The 26,362-nt window shown below is 45.5% G+C and overlaps 1 protein-coding gene across 2 annotated transcripts in view; it reads right to left on the bottom strand.

Moving 5' to 3' along the window:
• The window catches only part of SBF1 (SET binding factor 1), a 1,592,200-nt gene that overhangs the window by 1,175,549 nt on the left and 390,289 nt on the right, over positions 1 to 26,362 (bottom strand). For both annotated transcript variants that reach the window (XM_078677863.1, XM_078677862.1), the window contains one exon: positions 24,984 to 25,089. In XM_078677863.1, the coding sequence (XP_078533989.1) occupies positions 24,984 to 25,089 (106 nt within the window). The remainder of the gene's footprint in view (positions 1 to 24,983; positions 25,090 to 26,362) is intronic.

Here is a 26,362-nt window from a genome sequence, read left to right on the forward strand (position 1 = left end):
CCTAGGGAACTACTATCAACAAAAAGCATTGCCTTCCTCACACCCATGGACAGCTAAGGATACAGCAAATAAAGGAAAAATACTGCCTTCTCACTGGATAATGAGCAAATGCAACACCAGAAACTATTTAAGGCTGAAAGAATAGCAAAAACAACAATTTTCGAAATTGGCCTTTGGAGCAGGCAAACAGTACTTCTTCCATGCAGAGGACAACAATTGATCAAATGACACCTCTCACCATAGCAAGAATCAAAATAAAAGTACCTCTGTCTTTTAGCCATTGTACATTTGCAAAAAAATCACAATAGGTAATTGGGAGGCATTCTATGCAAGGAGTCAAGAAGTTGGCCCTGGCATTTGCTGTTTGAACTGCCACTGAGAGGGAAGAAAGAGTCAAACGTCACCAATTATTTATCTGCAAGCAGGCACACCAAAGAAGCCACCACATGGTGTCACGTTTTAAACAGTCAACGGCTGACAATCTCCATAAAGGCTCAATAACAAAGGGCTCTATGTAAAAGTGCTGGCTTTATGTGACCAGGGCCTAAAAAGAAGAGTGCACAAACACCTGTCTATGTGGGATTGGTGAACCCTTACTTGTAAATAGCAGGCCCCAGAATGATATATATATATATATACAACACATTCATTCGGTAGGACCGGCCTACGGAAGTACGCTACATTTTCTGGTGTATGTTTGGATTGCTTTATGAGCAAAATGTTGTTGTTTTGGATAAACAAGTACATTTCAATGACATGCTGAGAAATTAAATAAGTGTGAATAGGGATTTTTCATCGCATGCATTTATTTACTTGGTTTCTGTAGATAAAAGCAAAGAAATCCCCTGAGTTTTAACAGTGCCTGTCCCACCGTTCATATGAAGAAAATGTAGGATAAGCAAACAAACCTTGTGGAGCTTTAGCAGTTCAATAACCTCAATTAAGACAGTAACAGACCACCCCAGTTACTGTCACACTGGGTCTGTGCTCGGAGTTACTGCTGCTGACGTGCTAAAATGGTCAAAGCTCAACTGATCTCACCTTTTTACGGCAGTTCCGTTAATCAGATGGCTTCTGACTAGAACTCGCAATACCTTGCTCCAACTCCAAGATCACCGGAAATCTGTGCCCGCTGACAGGGGCGCACCAATCATTAGAGGCAATATGTGCCAGGTGCACAGGGGCCCGCTACACCACAATGACGACTATATTTATCTACACAACAGAGCAGCAACTTATCCTTATTTGCATTAAGACCTTTGACACACTTAATACTACACTGAAAAGCAACCAACAAACATTAGGAACCGGATTCCCTTCCTCTCACGTGACAGATTATTGAGGCCGTTTGATGAGCCAATTCTCTAATTTACCGCACTGACCCTAATTCTCTAAATCTGACTCACCGTGCTTTCCCAGAACGGCACGCCACTCTCTAGCTCGCATAAAGCCCAGAAGTTCTGGAGTTCCAAGTCCGGATCCACGTCCAGTGAGAAGGTGAGTTCCGAGAGGTCCCGGCGCAGGCAGAACACAGTACGCAGCATACCGCAGCGCAGAGTAAATCAAACAGGGGAATCAGATAGCACAGTAGTCTGGTCTGGGAGAAAAGAGGCACTGACGGGAAACCTCAGGGATGGACAGTAATGGTACTGCACTAATGCCTACAGTACTCCTCCCCCGCCGGTTTGTGTTCATCAGTCAGCAGTGTGTCTTGTCTCTGCCAGGCGGGGAAGAGGGGGCAACCAGTGATTTTGACCAGCGCAGGTTACCGACCTATTGAGAAAGCGAAACAGGGCAGGAGATCCGTCCACATAGCCGACATCAGAGATACAGGAAACGATAGGTTGCACAAGCAAGTCCCGGTCAGCGGAAGCCACTGTTTTCGTGTGACTGGGTAGGGCCATCTTATAAGTTCGAATACGACGTAAATCGGTCTTGGGGACGGTTACACAGGCAACTTCACACATAACAGCGACTTAAGTACAATAAAAATATCAGCACGTACAATACAAAACACGGGGAATCAGTAATATATTTAGACTGCCCAAAAATAAAAACATGTTGGAAACAATTACAAACTACATGAGCAATGTATTTTAATCATGAACGGCGGGTATTGCAAAGAATATAAAGTCTTAAGCGGGTGAAGAGGCTTTTGTGATACCTTACATCAATCCATTGAAAGGGCATTGTCATGTTGATCCTTCTATTTTCATGCACAGATAGGCTGCCTGTTTCTGTATATGCACGGTTATTTTACCTGCAGCATTCACAATGTACAAAATGAATCGATCTTCAGCAGCACCTGTCCCAGACCAAATTAATACTTAATCCAAACCAAAATACAATTGACCCTTACCCACCCCAAACATTTATTGCGCTTCCTCAAATGTTGCAACCCATTGTTGCTATTTTGGACAGTTATAGCTTTCATAATATTCTTGAAAGGTCGAATAATGCATTAACATCACAGATCGAAGGCAAACAAAGTTGGAGTATGAACAACTTCATGTAAAATTGTACAGTGCAGGTAGATTGTGATTGTGTAGATTTCAGTTACAGGAGAATGAGTGTGTGCACCAAATTGAAACATAGTGCCTCCCAGCTAATAAAGCAGTGTGTGTGACGCCGCGAGTGAGAGATCCAATCCCTGTGGGCGGGGCTAAAAGGAGACAAGGCGACAACAAGGAGGGACTAATAAGCCTCCTTTTCAATGGTGAGCCTGCGTTTTGCATGCAGGATGACGCCAGCGAATGAGGAAGATGGGCGGGGCTTCAAATCCGCTTCCGAGAGCTTTGGAATCTGTATTGATTCCAAGAAGCTCTCGTATGACGAGAGCAGCGCATGTGTGCTGCTTTCGCCAGCCGAGACCTAAAAACAAAATGGAGATTATTTCACTGTCAGGACATGGTACACACCTCAGTACATGTTCTACCTTTCACATGCACTGCACCCTGCCCAGGGGGTAACCTGGGCCTACCATAGGCGAGCCTGATGTGCATAGAAAGGGAAGGGAAAGGTCTGGCAAGTGGGTGCACTTGTCAGAACAACATGGCAGTTTAACAAACTGCGCGCAGGCCCTGCAGTGGCAGGCCTGCGTTCTCTCCTTTAAGGCTACTTGTGTGGGTGGCACAATTAGTACTGCAGGCCCACTAGTAGCATTTGCATTACCAGCCCTGGCACACATAGTGCACTTTACTAGGGACACAGAGGATTCAGCTGGGGGATAAGGTATCGGAGGTGGGGAACTTGACATGCGGGGTCCCTCAAGGCTCCGCACTGTCCCCACTCCTATTCAACCTGTACCTGCAACCATTGATTAACTCCCTGGCAAAGATGGGTTGTCGTGTATTTAACTATGCTGACGACACCCAGTTGTTATTGAGCATAGATAACACAGTGCGGGCGCAGAACCATGCGCAGGATGTTCTTAGATATATAGTCAGTTGGATGACCATGAACCTTCTGAAGATTAATCCTGAAAAAACAGAGGTTTTAGTGGTATCATCTACATGCTCCCCATGGAGCGACTTGTACTGGCCCCAGGAATTAGGTCCGACCCCTAAACCAGCGGATAAGGTGAAAAGCCTGGGTATCAAGATTGACAGCGAACTGTCAATGGTCAGTCAGATTTCCTCCATAGTGGGGACCTGTACCGGTCTAATCAGACAGCTGCGCAAATTAGTCCCCCTTCTTTCCCAGTCCATGCTTCGCATTGTAGTTTCTGCTACAATAATTTCGAGGCTGGACTACGGAAATGCGCTCTATTTAGGTCTTCCAAAAACCCTGATCAACAGATTGCAGGTGGTCCTAAATGACGCTGCACGACTTATTTTCAGGCTCCCAAGAAGATCCCATGCCTCTCCGTTGCTACAGAGCCTCCATTGGCTGCCTATTAGGCAAAGGTCTGATTTCAAAAGCCTATGTATAGCCCATAAGGCAATCTATGGGCAAGCACCTGCCTATATTAAGGAACGGCTGGAGGTGTACAAACCTGAACGAAGACTTAGGTCTTCAGATGCACAGTTGCTGGTTTGCCCCCGGTTCAGATTGGCCACAAAAGGCGGGAGATCTTTCTCTGTTTTGATACCTATAATCTGGAACAAACTACCCGAGCCCCTCCGTAAAGAAGGTAACCTCTTTCGTTTTACGAAAACCCTAAAAACAATTCTATTTAGGGAGGCATCTAGCTCAGTCTAACTAATCTGGTATTTTCTTCATCCTGCCAAATACGTGGCTGTGCCTTTCGGTCATAAGCGCCTTGAGACCTGCCGGTGAGTTGGCGCTATATAAACCGGAAATAACAATAACAATAACTTTACTAGTAAGGCAAACATACCAATCATGGACAACCAATTATCATTATACTTTACACAGGGAGCACTTGCACTTTGACACTGATCAGCAGTGGCAAAGTGACCAAATCATCTAAGTTTGCAACACCATATCAGAAAAAAAGGTATAGGGGGAAAGCAAAAAGTTTAGGGAACTTTAGCCAAAATGGGCCAAGTCTTACAGGCCTCTATGTCATTTCTAGGGCAGGGTGAACCCGACACATAGCCACACAACACCATCTACAGGCATACGAGGGAACTCCTGAGAAAAATCCTAATAATACAGCAAACGTATAACTCAGACTGCGTTACATTTTACGTTATAAGGCAATATTGGAGGACCACCCCAACAAGACGACAGCACCCCAACTGCCACAATACCCTCAGCAAGACATTAACTCTTTGGGAACACCCAAGAAATAAAGGGAATGTTTCATTCTGCTAGCCTGTTGAGCTGGGTCCCAGAAAAGTGTTGAGGTCATACACAGACCTAAAAGGAACGGGGGCCTCAACACCACAATGATCTTCCATTATGCATAGATCATCAATAATCACATTAATTACTCATCCTCTATCCTACTGTTCGAAATACAGACTTATAATAGGTAGCTCACAACCTGCTCCAAGAACTTGGGGGACATCTGGAGGATTGGAGATCGGCCCACAGTTCAATAATTTAGCTTGGCTCAGTTGGAAATTCTTTTAACAGTGAAGTAACTATTTTGTGTCAAGGTTGTAGGAACTTTCCCTGAAGTCACAGAGGAATTTATCCTAGAAGTCTAAGAATTATCACCAACTGGAAGCAGTAGTATCTACGTAACATTTTTGGCAGGGCTTACTTCTCGTGGAGAGCATGTCAATTTGCATTTGATAAGTGTGTTAATCATTTTGGCAACAGAAACAAGCAAGACTCTCACAAGGGAATAATTGACCTGTAAGTTTCTAAGCCGTAGAATTTCCTTCCTCGGCTCCAGGACGCTCCCTGCTAAGTTCAAGTAAAAGTTTACGTATCTTTTGGCTAAAGAAATCATCCAGGAAGAACATTTCCCATGATGCGATTTGAGTCTAGCCATATGCACCTTCTGAAAATGCTGTAAGGTCCTCCTGACAATGGTGTCATTGTATTCAAGAATTAGTTTTAGGCAGACCTCAACCACCAGAGGACAGTACGAATGGTACATCAGAAGAATCAAAGAGCTTACTTTATGTGAGCATTTCTCAAAAAAGGGCACATGGGTTTAAGTGTCACTCTTTGATAGCACACAGATGTAGCAAACTAAGAACTCGCTCACTACTACCACGGCACAAAACACACAGAATGATTTCACAAATGGCATCTTGAAACTACAGATATCTGTCTGGACTCATGTGATTATGTTTACCAAGGAATGGTATTGCTTAGATTTCATAGTAATGCCAATTACATCTCAAGTCAGACAAAGTAATATTGTTTTCAAGGGTGAGTGGAGGAGAGGGTGAAGCGTGCCGCTTAAACCTCCGGAAGCTCCCTCCTTTGGTCGCCATCTTCGGATTCTTTTTTTTTTTCTTCTCCTCCTATCCTCATCCTTCTTGGCGGAGGAGGGTGGGTTCGCTAGTGAATCAAGAAAATTCTTCAAGCTGCAAAACTACACTGAGAGGTAAGAAACTATTCATTTTGCAGAGTAAATCTTTTCTGGATTCACATGCTGTGCATCGACTTTGTAGCGGTTTGCTAGTCTTGTGACGGCTGGGTGGAAGATGAGCTTTGGTTTGTGAATAGATGTTGTAAGACCTTTTGTCCTACATGTGCTTTTTTATTCATTTGAATGTCCACACAGTAATGTTTTGTGAATGTATGCACTGAAGACCATGTTGCAGCCATGCAGTGGTCTTGAATTGGAGTATTAGCTAGAAAGGCAATAGTTGCTCCTTTCTTTCTTGAGTGTGCCCGCGGGGCACCTTGTAAGGCCGGTCCTGCTTGCTTGTGGCATAATTGTATGGCTTGTGCTATCCATCTTGCAATGGTTTTTTTGGTTACTGGTCTTCCCAGAAAAATATTTGCAAAGGATACAAAGCCCTTCTTGCGTCAAGGGTGTGCAAAGCTCTATCTGCTTTTGTCCTCGGGTTTTGAAAGAAACCTGGTATTTGTATACTCTGATTAATGTGGAATCTTGATACTACCTTTGGTATGAATTGAGGATCCGTCCTCATGACAATCCTGTTACTATGTATTTGGAAGTAAGGTTCCTGTAGTGTTAGTGTCTGAAGTTCACTAACTCTACGTAAGGATGTTATTGCCATTAAAAAGGCCGCCTTTAGTGTGAGCATTTGTGGCGTTGCTTTGTGCAGTGGTTAGAATGGTGATTTCATCATTTGTGCTAGAACTCTGTTCAGGTTCCATGTGGGTGCTGGTACCATTTTTGGAGGTGCAATTCTTTTTGCTCCTTCTAGGAACCTTTTGACCACATGTGAAGTGAGGAAACTGTTCCCTGTTTCTCCTCTGGTATGCGCTACAATTGCTGCTAAGTGCACTTTCAATGATGTAGAGCATAATTTACTTTCCAGTAAGTGTGTCAAGTACTTTAGCACTGTTCTCTCTTTTGTAGTCTTCTTTGAAAGACGTTTTTTAAGGCACCATTGTGTCTCTCTTCCACAAAGGGGCGTGGCTGTGACTGCAATGGAGGCAGACATGTTCGGGTAGAACTCTGCAGGAGGGTGTTCCCATGAACAGGCCGAGAACTCCAGATACAGTCGCAAGTGACACCAACAGAGCGGAGCACACACAGGATGCCAGCCTAGTGTAGAGACATCATTTTGGACTCACCCAGGCCCCGCTGCGCACATCCGCCTGGCGGGGCCGCCCGGTACATGGCCCCGGTGTTGATGGCTTCGGCTACGCAAGCCTGGGGTCTGGCTCCGCCCACAAGGCCGCGAGGAATGGCGCAGCTCCAATGAACGGCCGGCAAAGGACTCTGGACGCGGCTCCTGTCCCGATGCCTGCTGGCATATGATGTGACGTGGATGTGGCCCCCGCCGCGCTGCCCACCCGCCCTTGCGTGTGCGGGCCAGGACTGTTTGCTGATCTCCGTGCCGCGGTAGGGAAGCTATGTGCGGCGGCAGCGTTCGGATTCCTGATGTGGCCGCAGACTTGGCTGTGGAGTTGCTGTGAGCAGCCCTGACCCCCGGTGTGCCATTGTGGGTGCTTGCCCCCCTCCCGCGTGGCTTTACTCTGCTGACGGAGGGCCGGGAGTGACTGAGGCCCCAACGGTGCCGCCTACGCGATTTCAGGCCTTGATCTTGCCCGGCTTGACGGCCGACTGTTGCGTTGGCCGTGGGCACACGGAGTGAACAGACCCTGCTGGGCCCGGTCGGGCTACCGCCACCCACGTGGCACTACCGGGGAGTGTGTCCCCCCCTCCCACCGACAGGCTGGGGACGACAGCTGCCTGGGCCGGTCTCGCTATCGCCGCCATCGAGGAGTGGTTGCGGTGTTTGCGCCCCCCACTGGATCGGGGGCTGCGGCTGGCCGCTTCCTGACATCCCTGTGTATAAATGAGAGTGGGGAATATATTGCGGCCGAGGCCCCTACGACACTGCCAACAGGTTACGGAAGTCTGTGAAGCCTGCGGCCCTCCGGACATCCACTGCGTTGAGGGTGAGGGGACGCCGTGAGGCGGCACCGCTCAGGCTGCCACGGCTGCTACTACATCTGCAGCGTGACCCCTGGCAGAAGGCCCCATCCTCGGGAGTCTGCCCGCTAAACACCTTCAATCTGCACCTGCCCTGGTGGGCATCGCCATATTGACACTGTGGGTGGCACTCCTGTGTTCGCCTCCTAAGGAGCTGTGCTCTACCATCTTGGCATCCTCCTAATTTGCTGCGTCTGCTGCAGGAAAACCACCAAGCTGATATGCCTCCAGGGTCGTCGTCGTGCAGGAGCTGGGACGCAATCTAAAGGCCCGGACTATCATCATCTGGCACAATAGTGAGTTTTATGCCATCATCCTGACGATCATTGCGCGGCTGGTACAGATACGTCGCTGCTCAGCCAAGCCACGCCTGACAGGTCCCCACGCTCTACCTAGGTGACCCCCTCGATGAGTGAGTTTGTTATTGCCCACTGCTGGATGCGCCACCAACTCTGGCCTAGCTTGATTTCCTGCTAAAAGGCGCACTGTTGTACCATTGCCTGCTGAGACCTGGACGACTGAGTGCTACGGCTGAGTGCTACGGCTGAGGACTGAGCTCCAGGGAGGATTTAGGAGAGTGGAGAGCGAGACCCCCCCCCCGCCTTGGCCGAGAGCCGTTGGGTGTCTGCTGGCTGTGGCCTGTCGGTGCTGAAGAGGGGACCATAGTGGCACTCGGATCCTAGTGGTGATACGCTGGGTTCTCCCTGGGCGCGAGACCAGAATAGGCGAACAGACTCTGCACCCGATGTCGGACGGTACCCGAGCGCGGAACAGGTGCAGAGCAAGCCATACCGCCGCCATCCAAACCGAAATTGGACAAAATGGTGAACCAGGGGTCGGCGGATCAGACCGCAAACAAGCTGGATGCAGTACTTGCCGCAGTGGAACGTCTGAAGGAAACCATCAATCAAACTCGCACCTCGCTGGAATATAAAATAGACAAGGTAGCCATCGACCTCACTCATCTACATGCAGATCACCGGAAACTAACGGACCGTACCACTGCTTTGGCATCTATGCTCGCTGACATCAAACCACAAGTGACACAAACGGATAAACATGTACAAGGCTTGCTAAACTGTATGGAGTTCCTGGAGGATAGAGCCGAGGACGCCGAAGGGAGGGCGCGACGCAACAATGTCCGCATAGTGGGTGTGCGGAAAAATGGGAAGGGAAAGAACCTGCCCTATACATGGAGACCTGGCTTAAAAATCTACTGCCGGAGGGGTACCGCTCACCACACTTTGTCATAGAGCGTGCCCACAAGGTCCCGGCGAGACCCTCCCCCCACAGGATTGAATCCGCGGCCACTGCTCCTTCGGATTCTTAATTACCGGGATCGAGATACCATTTTGCAGGAGACCAGGAAGCTCCAGGATATCCACATAGACAACCACAAAGCAATTTTCTTTCCGGACTACACCATCCAGGTACAGTGCCAGCGATTTTCGTTCATAGCAGTGAAGAAGCGTCTTCGTCAAAATTACCTGAAATGTTCTCTGCTGATCCCTGCGCGGCTACGTGTGGTTGCCAGCGATAAAACGCACTTCTTTAATACATCGGAGGAGGCGGAAGACTGGCTGGATACCTTCACCAATGCGGGGCCTCGAGAGAAAACTGCAACCGCAACACTACCTAAGCTGAAAGGCCCTTTTCGCCGTCGGCAGAGAGAGCGCTGATCAACAAGAATGGGGACACCACCTTCGCCACCGTTGGGCCCGCGCTTGGAGCTGATCCTCAGCGGGCAGCGAGATGCCCTACAGGCAGTAGCAGAGATCAGCGGATCACTGAGGACTGAGGAGGCATCTAACTCCAGCCAACGAGACTTGTCTAGTGATGGCAAACAGATATATGGCCTGCAGAATTTACAGGACTCGAATGACCAACCGGATGTCACCCCGCAGACAACAGACCTGATGACATGAACACTGCAAGCTCCTGTATTCGTATAAACTATAAATTGAGGTGTTGGGGCATGCCTTGTCGGACAGATAGACATCTGGAATGCAAGTTGATATGACCCTACACTATTTACTCACAGCTGGGATTGTCGTCGGACTCCATGCGGGAGGTGGTGGGACACAAACATATATATTGTTGCTCTTTTGTGGATTCCTAGGTATGTGACCCGCCTGTTGAGTGCTCCTGAGTCAACATATGCAGTTTGCCCTATTCATATTGTGTTCTGCCTGTGAATGGGGCGCCCCTGGGACGCTAGACACTTAGATTGTACACTAACGTAGAGTGGTTCGCAGTGCACCCCCCCTCGGATTGTTTTGACTGTTATCTCCAATTGGAAGTTTGGACGATTGTTTGCTGGCATTTCCGCCCCTTTGGTATTACATATGCTTATGCTTTTTGGGGGATTTTTTTAATGAGATCATCTGTTACGGGTGGATTTATGCAATGTCGTGCTGCGAGTCAGAGTGCTGGGCAGGATGTATAATGTTAAGTTGTATTCAATGCGCATGTCTGTCGGGCTGCTACAGACACACGTTCGCCTGATGCGCTGTAGGATCTATGTCATCATTTAAGATTGTTACGTGGAATGTGAGGGGCATGCATTCGCCGTCGCGTAGGTATCAGATCTATTTGTACCTTAAACTACATCATATACAAATTGCCTTGCTGCAAGAGACCCACGTGGCCAAATCATAGATACAACGCTTACACCGTCGCTGGCGCGGCCAACTGTTTGCCACAGGGTATTCAGCTTTTGCACGAGGTGCACTATTGTGGGCGAGGACGGGTGTTCCACTCACAATCACACAGTTGCTGGTGGACGCAGAGGGGAGGTATGTAATAGTTGGGGGCGCACTGGATGGCCAACACATAGGACTTGCATCACTATATGCTCCTAATACAGAACAGGCTGCATTCCTCAACAAGGTATTACACATTCTTGCGTCATGGCACGACATCCCCATGATTTTAGAGGGCGACTTTAATTGTGTGCTTGACTTGTCACTAGACCGATCCTTCCCGCCCCTTCCAGGTACAAGCACACACCATGCTATGAAGGCTTTGAATAATTGGGCTACACAATGGCACTTGAGGGATGCCTGGAGGGACCGTCATCCCCGCGACAGGGTATATTCTTATTACTCAGGTGCTCATGACCTGCAAGTCCATCCGAGACCGTTACACGCTCTCGGATGGACTTGTTCCCCCAAATGTCGGCAGTTTATGATTTAGGCTGAACGCACTCTGACCACAACCCGCATGTTTTGGAGGTGTCATGGGAGTGCCCCCGTCCACCAATCCCGACCTGGCGGCTACAAACAGATCTTTTACTGGATGCGCCCTTCCGGGACTTACTGGCTGCCAATGTCACCCGGTATTTCGAGGAGAATGCTGGCACGGCCACACCACCATTGGTGGAGTGGGACACGTTCGAAGTCGTGATTGGGGGAGACTGCCTAGGTGCGCAGGCAGGCATGCGGCGAAGGTTGGAAGCAGACCTCACGCGCCTTAAAACTGACCTGCTTCGAAGGGAGGGAGAAGCGTTGGAGGGTAACCTTGTCCTTTGGAACACCTTAGGGAAGAACATTCTAGATTACTAGACCGACTCTGTAATTTAAACTATGCAGCACACTCAGCACGCACCCATCATGAGAGACAAACCCGGTAGGTTGCTGTCGTGGCTGATACGGCAAGACATGGCTAACGCACCCATGACAGCAATACAGAATACACAAGGAGTCATGGTGCACACCCAAACTGATTTACACCACGCTTTTGAGGAACACTACACCACAATATGCAGATCTTGTTTGATAGCTACGGATATAGACATACAGAATTTCCTGTCCACACTAACGTTGCCGCAGCTCACAGACTGTCAACAGGGAGACGTAGGTGCTCCTCTGTTGCCGGAGGAAATAAGGGATAGTATCTACTCTATCGAATGGCAAAACGCCGGGTACGGATGGGCTACCGACTGAATTTTATAAGGCCCACTCAGATGTACTTGTAACTGAGCTGTTGCGAGTATATGCGGTAGCGCTGGAATACTAAACTTTCACCCCCACACAAAACGAGGCAACGTTGGTTTCTCTTTTGAAGCTGGTTAGGAAACCTGACCTTCTGGGCTATTACTGTCTATTGCCCCTGTTGAACACAGATTATAAAATTCTTGCCTCAGCCCTGGCCAAACGCATTGCCCCGTTTGTGCCAACTCTGGTACATACCGACCAGAACGGATTTGTACCCACCAGGAGCACCTCCCTAAATATTCGAAGACTATTTCGAATTCAAAAATATGCCACAGAAAAGTGGCCCTTCCCAGATCTGGCTGTCTTGTATTGGATCTGGAGAAGGCTTTTGATTCATTGGAGTGGCCTTACCTCGCAGCGGTCTAACGTAAATACGAGCTAGGGGACGATTATCTACAGCTGGTGCAATTGTTGTATCAGCGCCCCACAGTGCGGGCTCGTACGGGCAAGCTCCTATCAGGCGAGATCAGGGTGCCCACTGTCTCCGTTACTCTTTTCCCTAGCTATGGAACTATTGGCGGATCTCCTCCGAGAGGGAGGCGCGGAGTGGGGCATCCCCTTGAGCGATGGACTGCATACAGTGTCCCTATATGCGGACGACCTGTTATTGTATATACGAGATCTTCATGCTGTGCCGCTGGAGATATCCGCACTGTTCTGCAAGTTTGAGGCGGTATTGGGCCTCAGGGTAAACTGGGCCAAGTCAGGCGCTTACTCTTTCCGTGAAGACATAGCTGCAGCCGATATAATCATTAAGGGAACTGCACTAAATTGGTTTCTGACTACGTTCCGGTACCTAAGACTATATATTTACAGGTAGCCCGACCTATATACTGGAGGGTAATCTGATCCGCGCCATCTCCTCAATTAGAGCACAGATGCAATTCTGGAAGTCCTTACCGCTCAATGTGATGAGCTGTGTCACCTTAGCCAAAATGATAGTACTACCTAGGTTATTTGCGAATCTCCCGGTGAAGCTAGAGGGGTTACTCCGTGGCTTGATTTGGAATACAGGGCGGCCCAGGATAGCACTGCAGAAAATATATGCAACCTCGGAATGTGGCGGCTTAGCAGTTCCTCATCTGGAATTATATTACTTAGCTGCACAATTACAGTGGGTCGCAAAGTGGCTAAGCGGCAAGAATCTGCCAGACACGGCAACCGAGAGCACAGCTTGGACACAAGCCCAGATATGCGATTTGTTTCACCCACTAGGAAAAACTTCTTGCCCGACACAAATACATGTTGAGCTAGCTCACAGGTGTTTGAGGAGAAGCCTTCATCTCACAAAAGACACAACCCCATATGCCCCGGTACTGCCACTTCTCGGGACGCCCAGAGACAGAGACCCTATAACGGACATGACATTGGCGCCCTGGGTTGAAGCGGGAGTGGAGACACTTGGAGACTTATATGCAGACGGTGCCTTACTACCTTTTGCGACATTGACAGCAGAAAATGGATTACCAGTAGGCCAGTTCCTTCTACACGCAGCCATAAGGCGCGCATTCACACTGGCATGGGGTGATATGACCAACGAGCCGCCGACACATCAGCTATTGCAGTACCTACACGTAATGGGAGAGGGATCGCATGTGATACACTGGTTGGTGCAAGCCCTACTCATCCATGTATTGAAGCAGCTGCAGAGACTCCGCACATATTAGACTGAGGACAGAGGCCGTCCCTGGACTGATAAAGAGTGGGAGCGCGTTTTAGCTAGTGCCACAAACATACTGCGAAACTTACGATTCAAACTCATACAAACTTATATATTACACAGGGCTTATCTTTCACCGGACAAAATCAAGAAATATTTCAATATCAACACTTCCGAATGTCCAAGGTTCGGTCTCCTAGGTGCTGATCAATTACATATGCTGTGGTCCTGTCCCCTGCTTTTACACTATCGGCACGCGATACTGGAAGCGCTCGCCAAGTGCACGAGCATTGAGGTACCTTCCACATGGGAGGTCTGCATCCTGGGGCTTTACAAGAGAACCAAGGCCAACAAGGTAGGCTACAGGTTTCGTGACCTAGGCCTCATAACAGCAAAAATCCCTTGAGGTCTGGGCACGGGCAGAGGGCACCACCCTACACAGGGAAGAAACGTCAGGGTTACGCAAGTATCCCATTGCCCAGACCTGGGACGAAATGCTCAGAACTCTCACACGCTCTAATGCCACGCTGCAGACACCCCATGCGCAACAAGCACGATCTGACACCTAATGAGCCACCTAGACGCAGATGACACACTGTCTCTACATGCCTTCCCAACTGCAGTAGTTTGGCTGGGCGAGAACCTCACAATCCTTACAAACACCACACGGAAGTAGCTCCTGCCACGCGTTACCTTAACAACCATACAACTGCATAGAAATAGCAGCCTACACACTACACTCGCACGCTAGCTTGGCCGCGTCTGCACCCAGATGACACACTAGAAACTGGATACATACACACTCGGTTATTTGATGTCTCTTTTGAATTGATTTATTATTTGTAGTTACTAGATGTGGTCGAACTGTTATATAAAGTGATATCTAATGAACGGAATTAACATTTACATGTACGTCGATCTATTTGCTTAGAAAACGGTGTGTGATGCAATTCGACAGTTGAATCCAAATGTGAACAGCATTTACTTGTATGCATTGATGTTCTCACGCATTACTAAACACCTTCACTCTGGCCCTCAATTGGAGATAACAGAATGTGAGGGCCGCAAGAGCCCAAGGCGACTTACAAACACATGTGCAAACTTACACCCCCAGACATGGATGACACTGAAGCACTCTGAAAGAAATGCTTTGATTTATATGTATAGTGTTATGGAACAAGTGACATTGTTGCCACAGCGAAGTGTATCGATGCTTGTAAACTAATTTACCAGAAAAGATAAAATGCAATAAAGATATTTAAAAAAAAAACATTTTTAAATTGTGTCTCTCTCTTCCACTTCGCTGTATAACATTTCCTTGTTGTTGGTTTCCTAGCTTCTCTTAGAACAGCCATTGTGCTTTCAGGTAGTTTGAGATGTGCGAAGTCCTGAGGAGCCATGTTGCTAGGCCTAAGCTCTGTGGTTCTGGGTGAAGTACTTTTTCGTTTTGCATTGTTAGCAAATCTTTCTTTCTTGGCAGTTTGTGCATTGTCCCTTGCAATATCTCCATTATTTCTGAGAACCAAGTTTGTCTGGTCCACTGTGGTGCGATGAGAATAATTTTCATTTGGCTGATCTTGCATTTGTTGATCACCTTTTTCAGAAATGGTATTGGGGGGGAAGAGCGTAAGCAAATATCCCTATCTATAGCGTATTCCCTAGGGACTGATTGAAAGGTCGCCTAGATGCGAAGTTTTGGCATTTTGCATTGTGGGGTGTTGCAAATAGATCTATTTGTGGTGTCCCCCATTTCCTGAAAATCTATTGGAGGTCTGCTTGATTTAGTTACCACTTGTGGGATGATTATGTCTGTCTACTCAGTCTGCTTCTACATTGTCCTTCCCTGGTAGGTGTACTGCTATCATGTCAATTCCCTTTGGAATTGCCCATCTCCAAATCTCTTGAGCTAGTTTTGAAAGTGCTACAGACTGAGTTCCTTCTTGTTTGTTTATGTAAAACATTGCGGTTGTGTTGTCTGTTTATATCAACACCCTTTTCCTGTATAGCTCTTTCTGAAAGGCTTTTAAGGCAAAGAATACTGTTTTTTACTTCCAGATATTGATGTGTTTCACTGCATCCTGCTGTGTGCACAATCACCTGACTTTGAGGCTGTTCATGTGTGCTCCCCATCCCATTAGGGGCGCATCTGTTGTTATAGTCACTGTCAGAGTTGGTGTTGTGAAAAGTTTGCCCTGTGCGATGTTTGTTTTGTTCCACCATGCCATCTCTTGATGAACTGTCTGCGTGACAACCACTAGATCCTCCCAACTCCCTGATGCCTGTGACCATTGCTGCTGTAGCCATTCCTCGAACGGTCAAATGTGTAGGCGAATGTTGGGGACTAAATAAATGCATGAAGCCATCATTCCTAGCAGTTTCTTCACTGTCAGAGCTTGCCCCTTGCGGTATAGAGGTGTTTCCTTCACGAGTGCTAATGTTCTCTTCTCACTTGGGAACACTTTTCCTAATATTGTGTTGATTTGTGCACATAAGAACACCTTTTGTTGTTCTGGTTCTGTTTATGATTTGTCCCAGTGTATCAAGAACCCGTACTGCACTAGTATTTCTAATACTTACTGTATATGCGGTTTGCATAGATTGCAGGAACTTGCTCTTACTAACCAATTGTCTAAACATGAATTCTTTGTCTCCTTAGGTGAGCGGCTACTGCAGCTAGGCATTTTGTGAAGACTTCTGGTGCAGATTTTAGTCTAAAAGCTAGCACCTTGAACTGGTAGTGTCTCGTTGACCACAAATCTAGATAGACTTGTGTTTTTTGTTCAAGGGAATGTACAAGTACGTGTCCTTTAAGTCTATGGTTCCATGTAGTCCCATTTGCAGTTGAGGTATTACCCCTTGCAGTGTTATCTTGAATCTTTGAGTCTTTATGAATTTGTTGAGAAACCTTAGGTGTAGTATGGGTCGTAAAGTTCCGTCCACCTTTGGGATAAGGAAGTACGTGGAGTAGATGCCGTTGTTTCTTTCCTTGCGTGGTACCTGCTCTATTACATGTTTGTTCAGAAGTTCTTGTACCACTTGTAGTAACTGAGATAATTCCTTTTTGGAATGTATCTTTTTGCTTGGTCTTTTGTTGGGAGGTTTCTTTACCAGCTCTATGCAGTAACCGTATTGTATTATATTTAGTATCCATTTGTCTGTAATTGAGGAAGTATGTTAACCTGCCTCCTACTGGTGTAATGTGTTGCAGGAACTGTTTGCTTTTCTGTTTTTTGGTTTGCAATGTTTTTCTTTTGTGCAGCACACTCTGTGATGTCTTTGGAGTGTGCACAAGCTTTTGAGTACAGTCACTTGGTAGCTGCTTGTGGTCCCCCTCGTTGTGACTGGCCTCTTCCCCGAGGGCATCCTTGAAAGGATTGCCTACCCTGCTGGTTTTGCCAATTCTGCTGCTGTCCCTGGCTTACTCCTTGGTAAGTCTGTTGAAAGGCTTGGTGCTAGGTTGTAGGTTGGTGGTTACCTCTGTCTATTGGTCTCCGAGAGGGTGTGCCTTTACGCAAGCCTCTGAACTGCAGTGCACCCATAGACCTTACTGTTTCAGTGTTTTTCTTTAATTGGTTTAGTTTTTCATCCACCACACTTCCAAACAGCTGTTCTCCATTGAAAGGTGAGTTTAGAATGTTGTTTAGCACCTCCGGCTTGAAACCAGAGATTCATAGCCATGCATGCCTCCTTTCTGTAATACCAATTGCCATTTGTCTGCTAGCTGCTTCAGCAGCGTCTAGGGCTGATTTTAGATATGCTTTTCCACTCTTCCACTAAGTGGCTCGCCCTCACATTGAACTGCTCTGGCAGGTGTTTTAACAGCTCTCCAACTTCCTCCCAATGTTGATATGCATGCCTGTTGATCAATGCATTAGAATTAGCTATGCGCAACTGAATTGCCGCAATCTCTCAACCTTTCTTCCCATGAGATCCATCCTTTTGCTCTCCTTGTTCGGTAGAGGGCCAATATTTGTCGGTACATTAGCTCTCTTCCGAGCCGTAGAAGCTATAATTGAGCTTGCTGACACTGAACCCTTGATGTAAATAGGATCCTTAGAGGAATGCTTGTATTTTTTCTCTCCTCTTGGCGTGACCGCCTTGCATGTGGCTGGTTCTTTAAAAGCATCCTTACTCAGATCCAAAACACTTGGCAACATAGGAAGGAATTTGCTCCTTGATTGGGTAGACAGTAAGGTTTCTAACAGAAAACATGATTGGGGTTTTTCTTCCTCCAATTGCACTCCATAAGTGTCTGCTGCTTTCTTTGTAACTTGGTTATACATTCCAATGTCATCTGGTGGTAAAGGCCTCGATGGATATGTCTCCATTGCTTCTTCAGGTGATTCGGCGTCAAGATCTTGCCATTGCAGGTCTTGAGCCTCCGAGGTCGCCGAACCCGCGTAGGTTTGCTCATCTCCCTTGTCTTCGAAGAATTCCTCTTCTTCATCTTCGTCTTGTGGTTCAGGAGTTGTTGGCGGTTGTATATCCTCGAGCTGTTTTTCTACGTCAATCGAAAATATCAGCGGAATATTTAATAATTTCATTTTTTCGTCGAAATCTTTCTTGCGTTACAAGATACTTCCCATTTCTGCTTTGAGTCTCTTTTTCTTTTTCTCCATCTCTAATGCGCAGGTTTCTGCATCGAGACTCTCAGCCTTTCTTTTGGAGTTGGACAGGGCAGATGCGGCTGTCGAAGCCTGTTTTGGCCCCTCTTTTTTGGACATCAGAGCTTCCTTTTCGTGACTGTCTTTCGACGTCTTTGAACTTACTAGAGTCTTTTTTGCAGTCTTGGAGTCCTTGTCTAAGAAACCAATGGATTGTTTTCCCTTGGATGTGCTTCCGAATGTCAAGTGTTTTGACGGGGAGGATCCATTTGAGGGCTTAGAGTCTGTTTTTATGGAGTATCTTAACTTTTTCGAGGTCGACGGTTCTCTTACCTCCTTTGGAGTCTTCTTCTCGACCTCTACGACTGTGACTTCTGTGTCCCCTTTGACTTGAGGACCTTTGGTGATGTTGTCCACGTCTTTGCTGGAGAGGCCCAGGTCTCGAAGCAATGGTGGCAGGCGTTGAACCTGATTATTTAAGTTAGCTCTTCTCTGTCTCTCTCTTACTCTCAATGTCTTTGGGGTGAAAGCTGAGCATGCGTTGCAATCGTTGCTTCGGTGATCCAGTCGCAGGCAAATGTTGCAGATTGGATGATCTTTTTGTGCGTATTTGTGATGACAATTGTCACGGAATCTGAATGGTGTTTTGTCCATTCCCGCGCACAGGGAGCCCCCTGCTTGCGCATTCTTCGTGTGTCATCAAAGTTTTAGTGTTTTCCCTCTTCGTCGTGCTCCGGCTCCTAGAATCGAAGTCTGGTACGTCGAAGAAGCTTTTCTCCTGTTCTTTGGATAATTTTCATAATCTTTTAACCACATCGATGCTCGATGAGTTCCAGCCCTGTGCTGGAATATGCAAAAACCCATTATTCATGACGAGCTGGGCTCGTCATGAGCGTGCTGGGAGGCTACTGCATGACGAGCCCAGCTCGTCATGAGTGTGGAAGGGGTTAATCGATTCTTCTCTACAATCTCATGGAGCTCCTTCCGTCTCAATCCAGACGGAACAGCGGAAAAAATAATCTGAAGATGGCGACCATAGATGGGAGCTTCAGGAGGAAGCCCGTCGACGTCACAGGAGGACACCAAATGGTGGTATGTTGACGCCCACCAACAAAACAAAAAAACAAGCATTTGCAATGCAATAGGTCTCGCATTTATAAGAGTCTGAGCTATAGGCATTGTAAATGAAAATGCCTTTTATTTATGTGTTTTGAAATAAAAGGCACTGCCATTTACAATGCCAATAGCTTAAACTCTCGCAAATGTGAGACCATTTGAATTGCTAATTAGTTTAGTAATTTTTGGAATCATACGTAAAATCAGATCCCTGCCCAGAATTTCTGTGCACTAAAGTGATGCGCTGAGCATGATGAGCACAAACTTCAGCTATGAGAGATATGATGTGCACTAACTCAAGCTACAGCACTGTATACACGTATGAGGGATACACAAGGTGTAAGAGAAGGGTGCACATGTGTATGATGTGCATGAGAAACACCAGTAGAAAGTGATGTTAAGTGTTCATTTGAAGGGCGTCTACTAACATAAGTGAAACAGGATATGTATTAACGTGAGGTACGACAAAATAAGAGAAGCTGGTGCTATACAATAGTGTAGTAAAGAAACAATGGGTTGTACTGCTGTGAAATAGCTAATGCTTTCAATAAAAGGGGTGCACTCGTGTGAGATATACTAATCTGAAGTGAAGTGTGGTGTGACTAAGTGACACAGGTGTGAGTGATACACCAGGGTAAAATAAAATAATCAAGGTGTGTACTAGGAAGTGCTATACAAGGAGTCTGGGAAGGGAGATGCAAAATAATTTGAAAGACTCTGGTTTAAGAGGAGCATGGCATAAACACTAGTGTGAGGTAGTTCAAAGATAAAATCTCCATACACTAGTTTGAGGTACAAAAGGCGCAAGAGAGGCAGGGTCTGCACAATTGTTACAAATTTAATGGAACAGGGTATGACCTTGTGTTACCTTTCCTGATGGTAAAAACAGAATGATGTGCACCCAGTGGTATGCGAAATGGGGTTAAGCTGCGTTTCACTAATAGGAGATACTAAATGGTCTGAAATATGGGGTATGTACTCATGTGATTCACGAGGAGTAACAGCAGCACAAGGTGTGCAAGTGTAATATACATCTTAGGTAAAAGGGGCCACAATTTGTAGAGTAGAGTGCGAATTAGAATGTGTACAAGAATCAGGGTTTACATTACTGCGAGCTGCTACAGGGTAAGAGACTCCAGATAAGCACTTGTAAAGGAAATGCTAGGAGTGGCAGCTGCAGTATGTACATTTGTATGTGGTATGCCTTGGCAGCATCAGTGTGCACTACTGTCATATACACCCAAAGCAAGAAACGTAGGATGCACTTTATGTGAAATACAATAGGGGTATGAGAAGCAAGCCGATGCACTAATGTCATATACAGCCGAAGTGGGAAACGCAGGATGTTTATTTCTGTGACATACAGTAGTGTGTATACTAATGTGAAGTACAAAACCAATATGAAAGGGTGCGTGTAAGGAGTCATTCCATCGACGTGGGCTGCATAGTGTGGAACTATGTGAGTGCTAGATTAGGGTTGGCAGAGAATGGAGAGTACTCATGTGAAATATAACAAGGAAAATAAGCACGCGAGTGGTGCGGGTGTGCGCGCGCGCGCCTCGCGCTAAAAGAAAAAGAAAAAAACAAGCATTGGCAGCGCGGCCATGAAAGTGTTTGCGGGCTATAAGGGTGCCCGCGAGCGATGCACTTAATGAGCCATGACGAGAGAGGAAAGCCAGAAGGCGCCTCTGCTCGTAACTGTGCGCGCTCTGGGCCACACAAAAAGCTGTGGTCAGCTTTTTAAAGCCCACTCACTAAATGTCTCGCTGGCTCAGGCGACACCTAAAAAGGAAAGAAATACTACAATTCAGGACCCAACCATTAGATGGCAGAATAATGCACAGCATGTAAACCCAGAAAAGATTCACACTGCAAAAAAATAATCTTTTACCCCCAAGGATAAAAGAAATCTGGTGCCAGACAACGCTTATAGGCAATGCAACCAAAGACGAATGGAAGGGTTATAGAAAACCCCACAATTTCCTAATACCAAGCCAGTTTTGCTCAGATATTTAACTCGCGCTACTCTACCTGGAAATGGACATGATTGAAATGGCAGTGGTAGTTTGTGGTACTAGAGCATAGTGGATGGCGGAACCTTGATAAAGATGCACCTGATACATAAATTGCCAATATTATAAAAATTTCCCTTGTCTAAACCCTTAGGTGGGAATTATGTGCACACCGATATGACAACCGCCAACACAATTCCAGTTCTAACCAGAACTTAAACATGAGTTAAATGAAAGCACAGGTGCACCATAAATTGAACAAGTTCTCAAATTCAATTAAATCAAATTCACAAATATGATTGTCCAAAAGTCCGTTTTGTTTTGATGATTTATTTTTCAACATATTGCTATTGGAGTTCAAAATAATTCTCCTAGAAAGCATTGATAGCCTACTCTAGTATTCTTGCCAAGACCAACTGCATGTACGATACCTCATGATTGAATAGATTTAAGACTATCTACGCGTATACTTACTATTAATTTTGCATTAGAGATTGACAGAGCGGACTGCAACCCAACTGGCCCCTACACATCACCCAGGATGTTTATTTGTTTCTTGCCCTGAAGAAGTCCCGTCTGGGACGAAACGCGTCGGCTGTCCTTTTTCTCTCTGTTGAAAAATAAATCATCAAAACAAAACGGACTTTTGGACAATCATATTTGTGAATTTGATATAATTGAATTTGAGAACTTGTTCAATTTATGGTGCACCTGTGCTTTCATTTAACTCCGGTAGTTTGTGGTGTTAATGCACCAAAGGACAGCCTTTAACAGATGATGGGTCAGTTCTTTTGGAGGACCCCTGTGATATGGAGCCTAACTATATATCTGCATCAGTGAATGATGGATATACGATTTCCTGACTTGGAATGGAAATGTCTTCCTGCACGTCTCTCACTGCCCTGCAGTATTGTAATGACCTGATGGAGATCCAGGGCACAGCACATACCTAGATTAAACTTTTGCAATTCGAATGAGTCTGCAGAACCTTATCCAGGGGGAATACATTTATGCAATGGGACATTCTCTTAACACTGCTAAGTATTGGAATCAATCAATCAGATCTTTAAGGGGCAGTAGTCTGGCACAAGTCAGTCTCCTTTTAAAGGTGAAGTGGCTGCAGCGCTCAGAGGCTATTTGGGTTAGCCCTCTCGATCCTTTCCTCTATATTGCTGGCTCCTTTTTTTCATACTGTGCCCATTCAGTTATATGTTTTAGTAGAGTATAGTATAGGTGAAAAAAACTGTTTAGATCAATACCGAGGTATTTTTTTTAAATTTATTTAAAATTTGTAGGGTGCGCAGCTACCCCGAAGGGTTTTCCGGCGCCGGGCAAAGTAGGCCAGTAAGAGGTTATATAGACAACTAATTTAGGAACAGCCAGGTTTCCAGGTATTCAGATCAACTGCATAAGTGAGAAATTGGTACATCAGCAATAAGGACGACCAAAGCCATGCAGGTCACCCCCAGAATGCCATCACTGATCATTTCTCTTCAAACTGGGATATCACCCCAATTCAAAACAAGTAGTTTCTCAATAGGTGCTCATTCAAGGTTGGCAAGGCAGGATAAATGCAAATGGAATACCAACGGCCCTGTAGTGTTATTTAAAACACCTGTTGAGTATTTTCTGAGGACTTGTCAGAAAGTATAGGGTTTCAAAACAATAATCGGTACCCTGGCTTTCCACCATAGGGATCACAGTAAGGAAATTGGCAATGCCTTTAGAATTTAGACTAACAGTTAATATAGGTGAAGACTAGCCTTGCACTTTAAATTATGATGACATCATCACAAATTGCCTAATGATTCAGAGTACACCATCTACCTGGTACTTCTAAAACTCTTATCGCTATGAGCTGGTGCAAAATTGTGATTTAATTACACAAACAGGTAAAAACTTTGAATACTGTTTTAATATGTTTAGGTTTGATAGCTTTTGCCCCTGAAATAAACCTGAAACTTTAACTGATTTTATCTATGCCTAATCTTAAAAACACCACGTGGCACCCTGTTCTGTTACTTATATTTTCCAGTACAGTGATAATGTATTAATGGTCATACTCCCTGCTACAATACCTGCTGCATTACCTTGTGGCATCATTTAAGTGGTGTAGTCAGCGAGTTAGATGGCATAAATTGTATACCACGTGAAAGCATTATTTTCTAGCGTACAATACAAGTCTGATGGTGTATTTCCTCAGTATAGTCATCAAAACTATTTAGTTACGGACTATATGTATTTTCTTTTTAGAATGCAGTATTTCTACTCAGCATTTTTCTGAGTGAGGCACCATTTGTAAATATTGGTCATTTAATATGCTATCAATTCATCATTGCTTACCGTCGAACTAAACAAGTGAGCTTTTAGAGTCTCTCTTAAAAAAAAAACATTGTGGGAGATTCCTTTTGAATAGTCCCTACACTTGAGTAAGGAAAATTAGATTTTATCAAGCACAATCTGCAATATTTAATTAAATAACTACTACTCATTGGAATTGGGCTCAGTGAATCTGCAAAAAAGCCCATGTGACAATTTAACTGGATAAGAATTAAGTGTCAACACATTATGTGTAGCTACTTCCACTTGTGAAAACGGGAAGGTTTTACATCATGAAAAGTCAATTGACCAAGTGTTGAATTGATGCACTTAGGGTGAGAAACCTTACTAACAAACCATCACATCCTGGGGACAAGAAAAAAGGAAGGTGGTTGATTTGAGGATTGTTTTCTCAAAATAAAAATTCACTCGTCCAGCACTATGCTGCTTTCCTCACACAAAAATGTAATTTAAGTATTTTAACTGCTTCACTTTAAATGTTCTATCTACCAAAATTCTCTGTAGTGGGTAGAACCTCTGGTAGATGATCAAATATTCTTTGTGCTTCTATCCCTAAACAATTGCACAAAATCGCACATTTTCTGAACACATCAATATTTTTTGCATCAATTACAACACAATGACTATCAAATACACGTAGCTTCTGTCTCCAATTCTGTGTAGGATTTCTTGGACTCTGTAAGAAGTATTTAGGTTGTTTCACACACCAATTAGCTGCCATAGAGAAAATTATTATCATGTGGCATTATTAACCAACTGGAAGTCTAACCACAGCTGAAATGTGTCAAAATGCATGCAGCACATTTGAACAAAATACGGACAATGACTAAAATGCAAGCAATGTTTATGAAGGTAGTGGTAAGCATAGACAAAGAAGACGACGAGCAGCAACAAATTTAAAAAAGTAGTAAAACGTTAACTATATATTTTATTTTTAAAGCTCTGATATTCAAATAATATCTTTGCAGACAGAACAGACTAGTGTGATTTGTCTAGTTCTAATTAATGTGGGAGAAGGGGATCTTACTTTGGGAGGGAAATTATGCATAGGATTTAGTTCATATTGTTGGCAACACAATTCAGATATGGTGAGGAAGTATTCTGTCACTGTAGTGTGAGTGAATATCTTATCCCCACACGTTCTGTCATACAGTGCATATGGTGACGTCACAATGGAGGCAAAAAATATTTGTGAAAGACACGCCACAATCCAGACTATTTGGCTTAGCTGAGATAAAACAAAAAGACTCTCACCTAACTGGCGGAAAAGAAGAGCAACACTACAACAGCTCACTGGAAGAGAATCGTTAATTGGCGTCTGAATAACCTGTCGGTCACCTGCTCCGAGGGATATTGTTCTCTGCAAAAAAGTGAAGCATATTTAAGTGGCAATGGAAGCAAGCACGCTTCAGCACAATGTGAATATCAGTTTCATCTCCCAACTCCACAAACACACACTTATGCATACATCAATTTCAACAGACCATTTACTTCAGAAATTACGCTGTATCTTAACTTTATTCTAGCCAAAACATGGGGTACCTCTATAAAGAAGCATATTCTAGTTCATCCACTTAATCACTGGATAAAAAACAGTCAAGGAGGCTGGTGCAAGCTCTCAAAGTATAACTGATGTCACAAATTCAGTACAGTCTTTAATGAGTGTTGTACTTGTATAAATCATGGAAATACTGGAACCAGTCAGGCAGCATGGCAGACCGGAGGGGCCAGGCATACATACAGATCCTGCAGTGAAAATTTTAGGGGCAAAGGAGTGTATGCCAGTGGCAGCTCTTCCGCTAAGGTGGAGGAGCAATGTCCCACTGTTTTAAGAGCAGTGAAGGAAAAATAAAATTATAATAACATGGTTATCATCATTTTAGTTTTCACTACAGGCTGGGTTAGGGCGGGGCTGGGGTTACAGGGGAGGAGTGGTTTGCCCACTCCAAGTACGCATGACTGCTTAGCCGACCCTCTTTGGCCAGCCAAATAGTCATGCGCACTTTGCATCTTCCCAACTAAGCTTGCTTTACATAGCCTAGTGAGTAACATGCAAAGCCTCACGGCGCTCAGACCAATCACAATGCTTTATTGCAGCATTGTGATTGGCTTAGGGGAGGAAGCCTGTGTGCTTCCTCCAAAAGGAGAGCGGAGGAGAAAATGGCGGAAGGGACCAAAGGTGAGAGACGGCCGGCAGAAAAAGGTAAGTAGATTTTTATTTGTCATGGCTTTTGTAGTTCGGACTGGACTGTTCCCATGGGGCACAGGGTCAGCGCTGATTTGCATATCGCCATTGTCTAACCCAGGGTGGTGTGGAGTGGAAAAACGATGGATTTGGGCCCAGATCTTTGGACTGGGGTGAATGTGTGACATTGATCCACATTCTGTCCATCACTGTTGTGTTTGCAATTACCGCTCTAAGTGTACTGGGGATGCTCAGACGTGAGTCCCAGGCACTCCACACCACTGGAATCAAGCTAGCCGGGCTGATGAGAGGTGTTACCTCGAAACCGGGCCGGTCCTCGGATGCTTGTTTCCGTTCTGGGAAGGACATGGCTTTTGTAGTTCGGACTGGACTGTTCCCATGGGGCACAGGGTCAGCACTGATTTGCATATCGCCATTGTCTAACCCA

Source organism: Lissotriton helveticus, chromosome 1_1, assembly GCF_964261635.1.
Source record: "Lissotriton helveticus chromosome 1_1, aLisHel1.1, whole genome shotgun sequence".
NCBI lineage: Eukaryota > Metazoa > Chordata > Amphibia > Caudata > Salamandridae > Lissotriton > Lissotriton helveticus.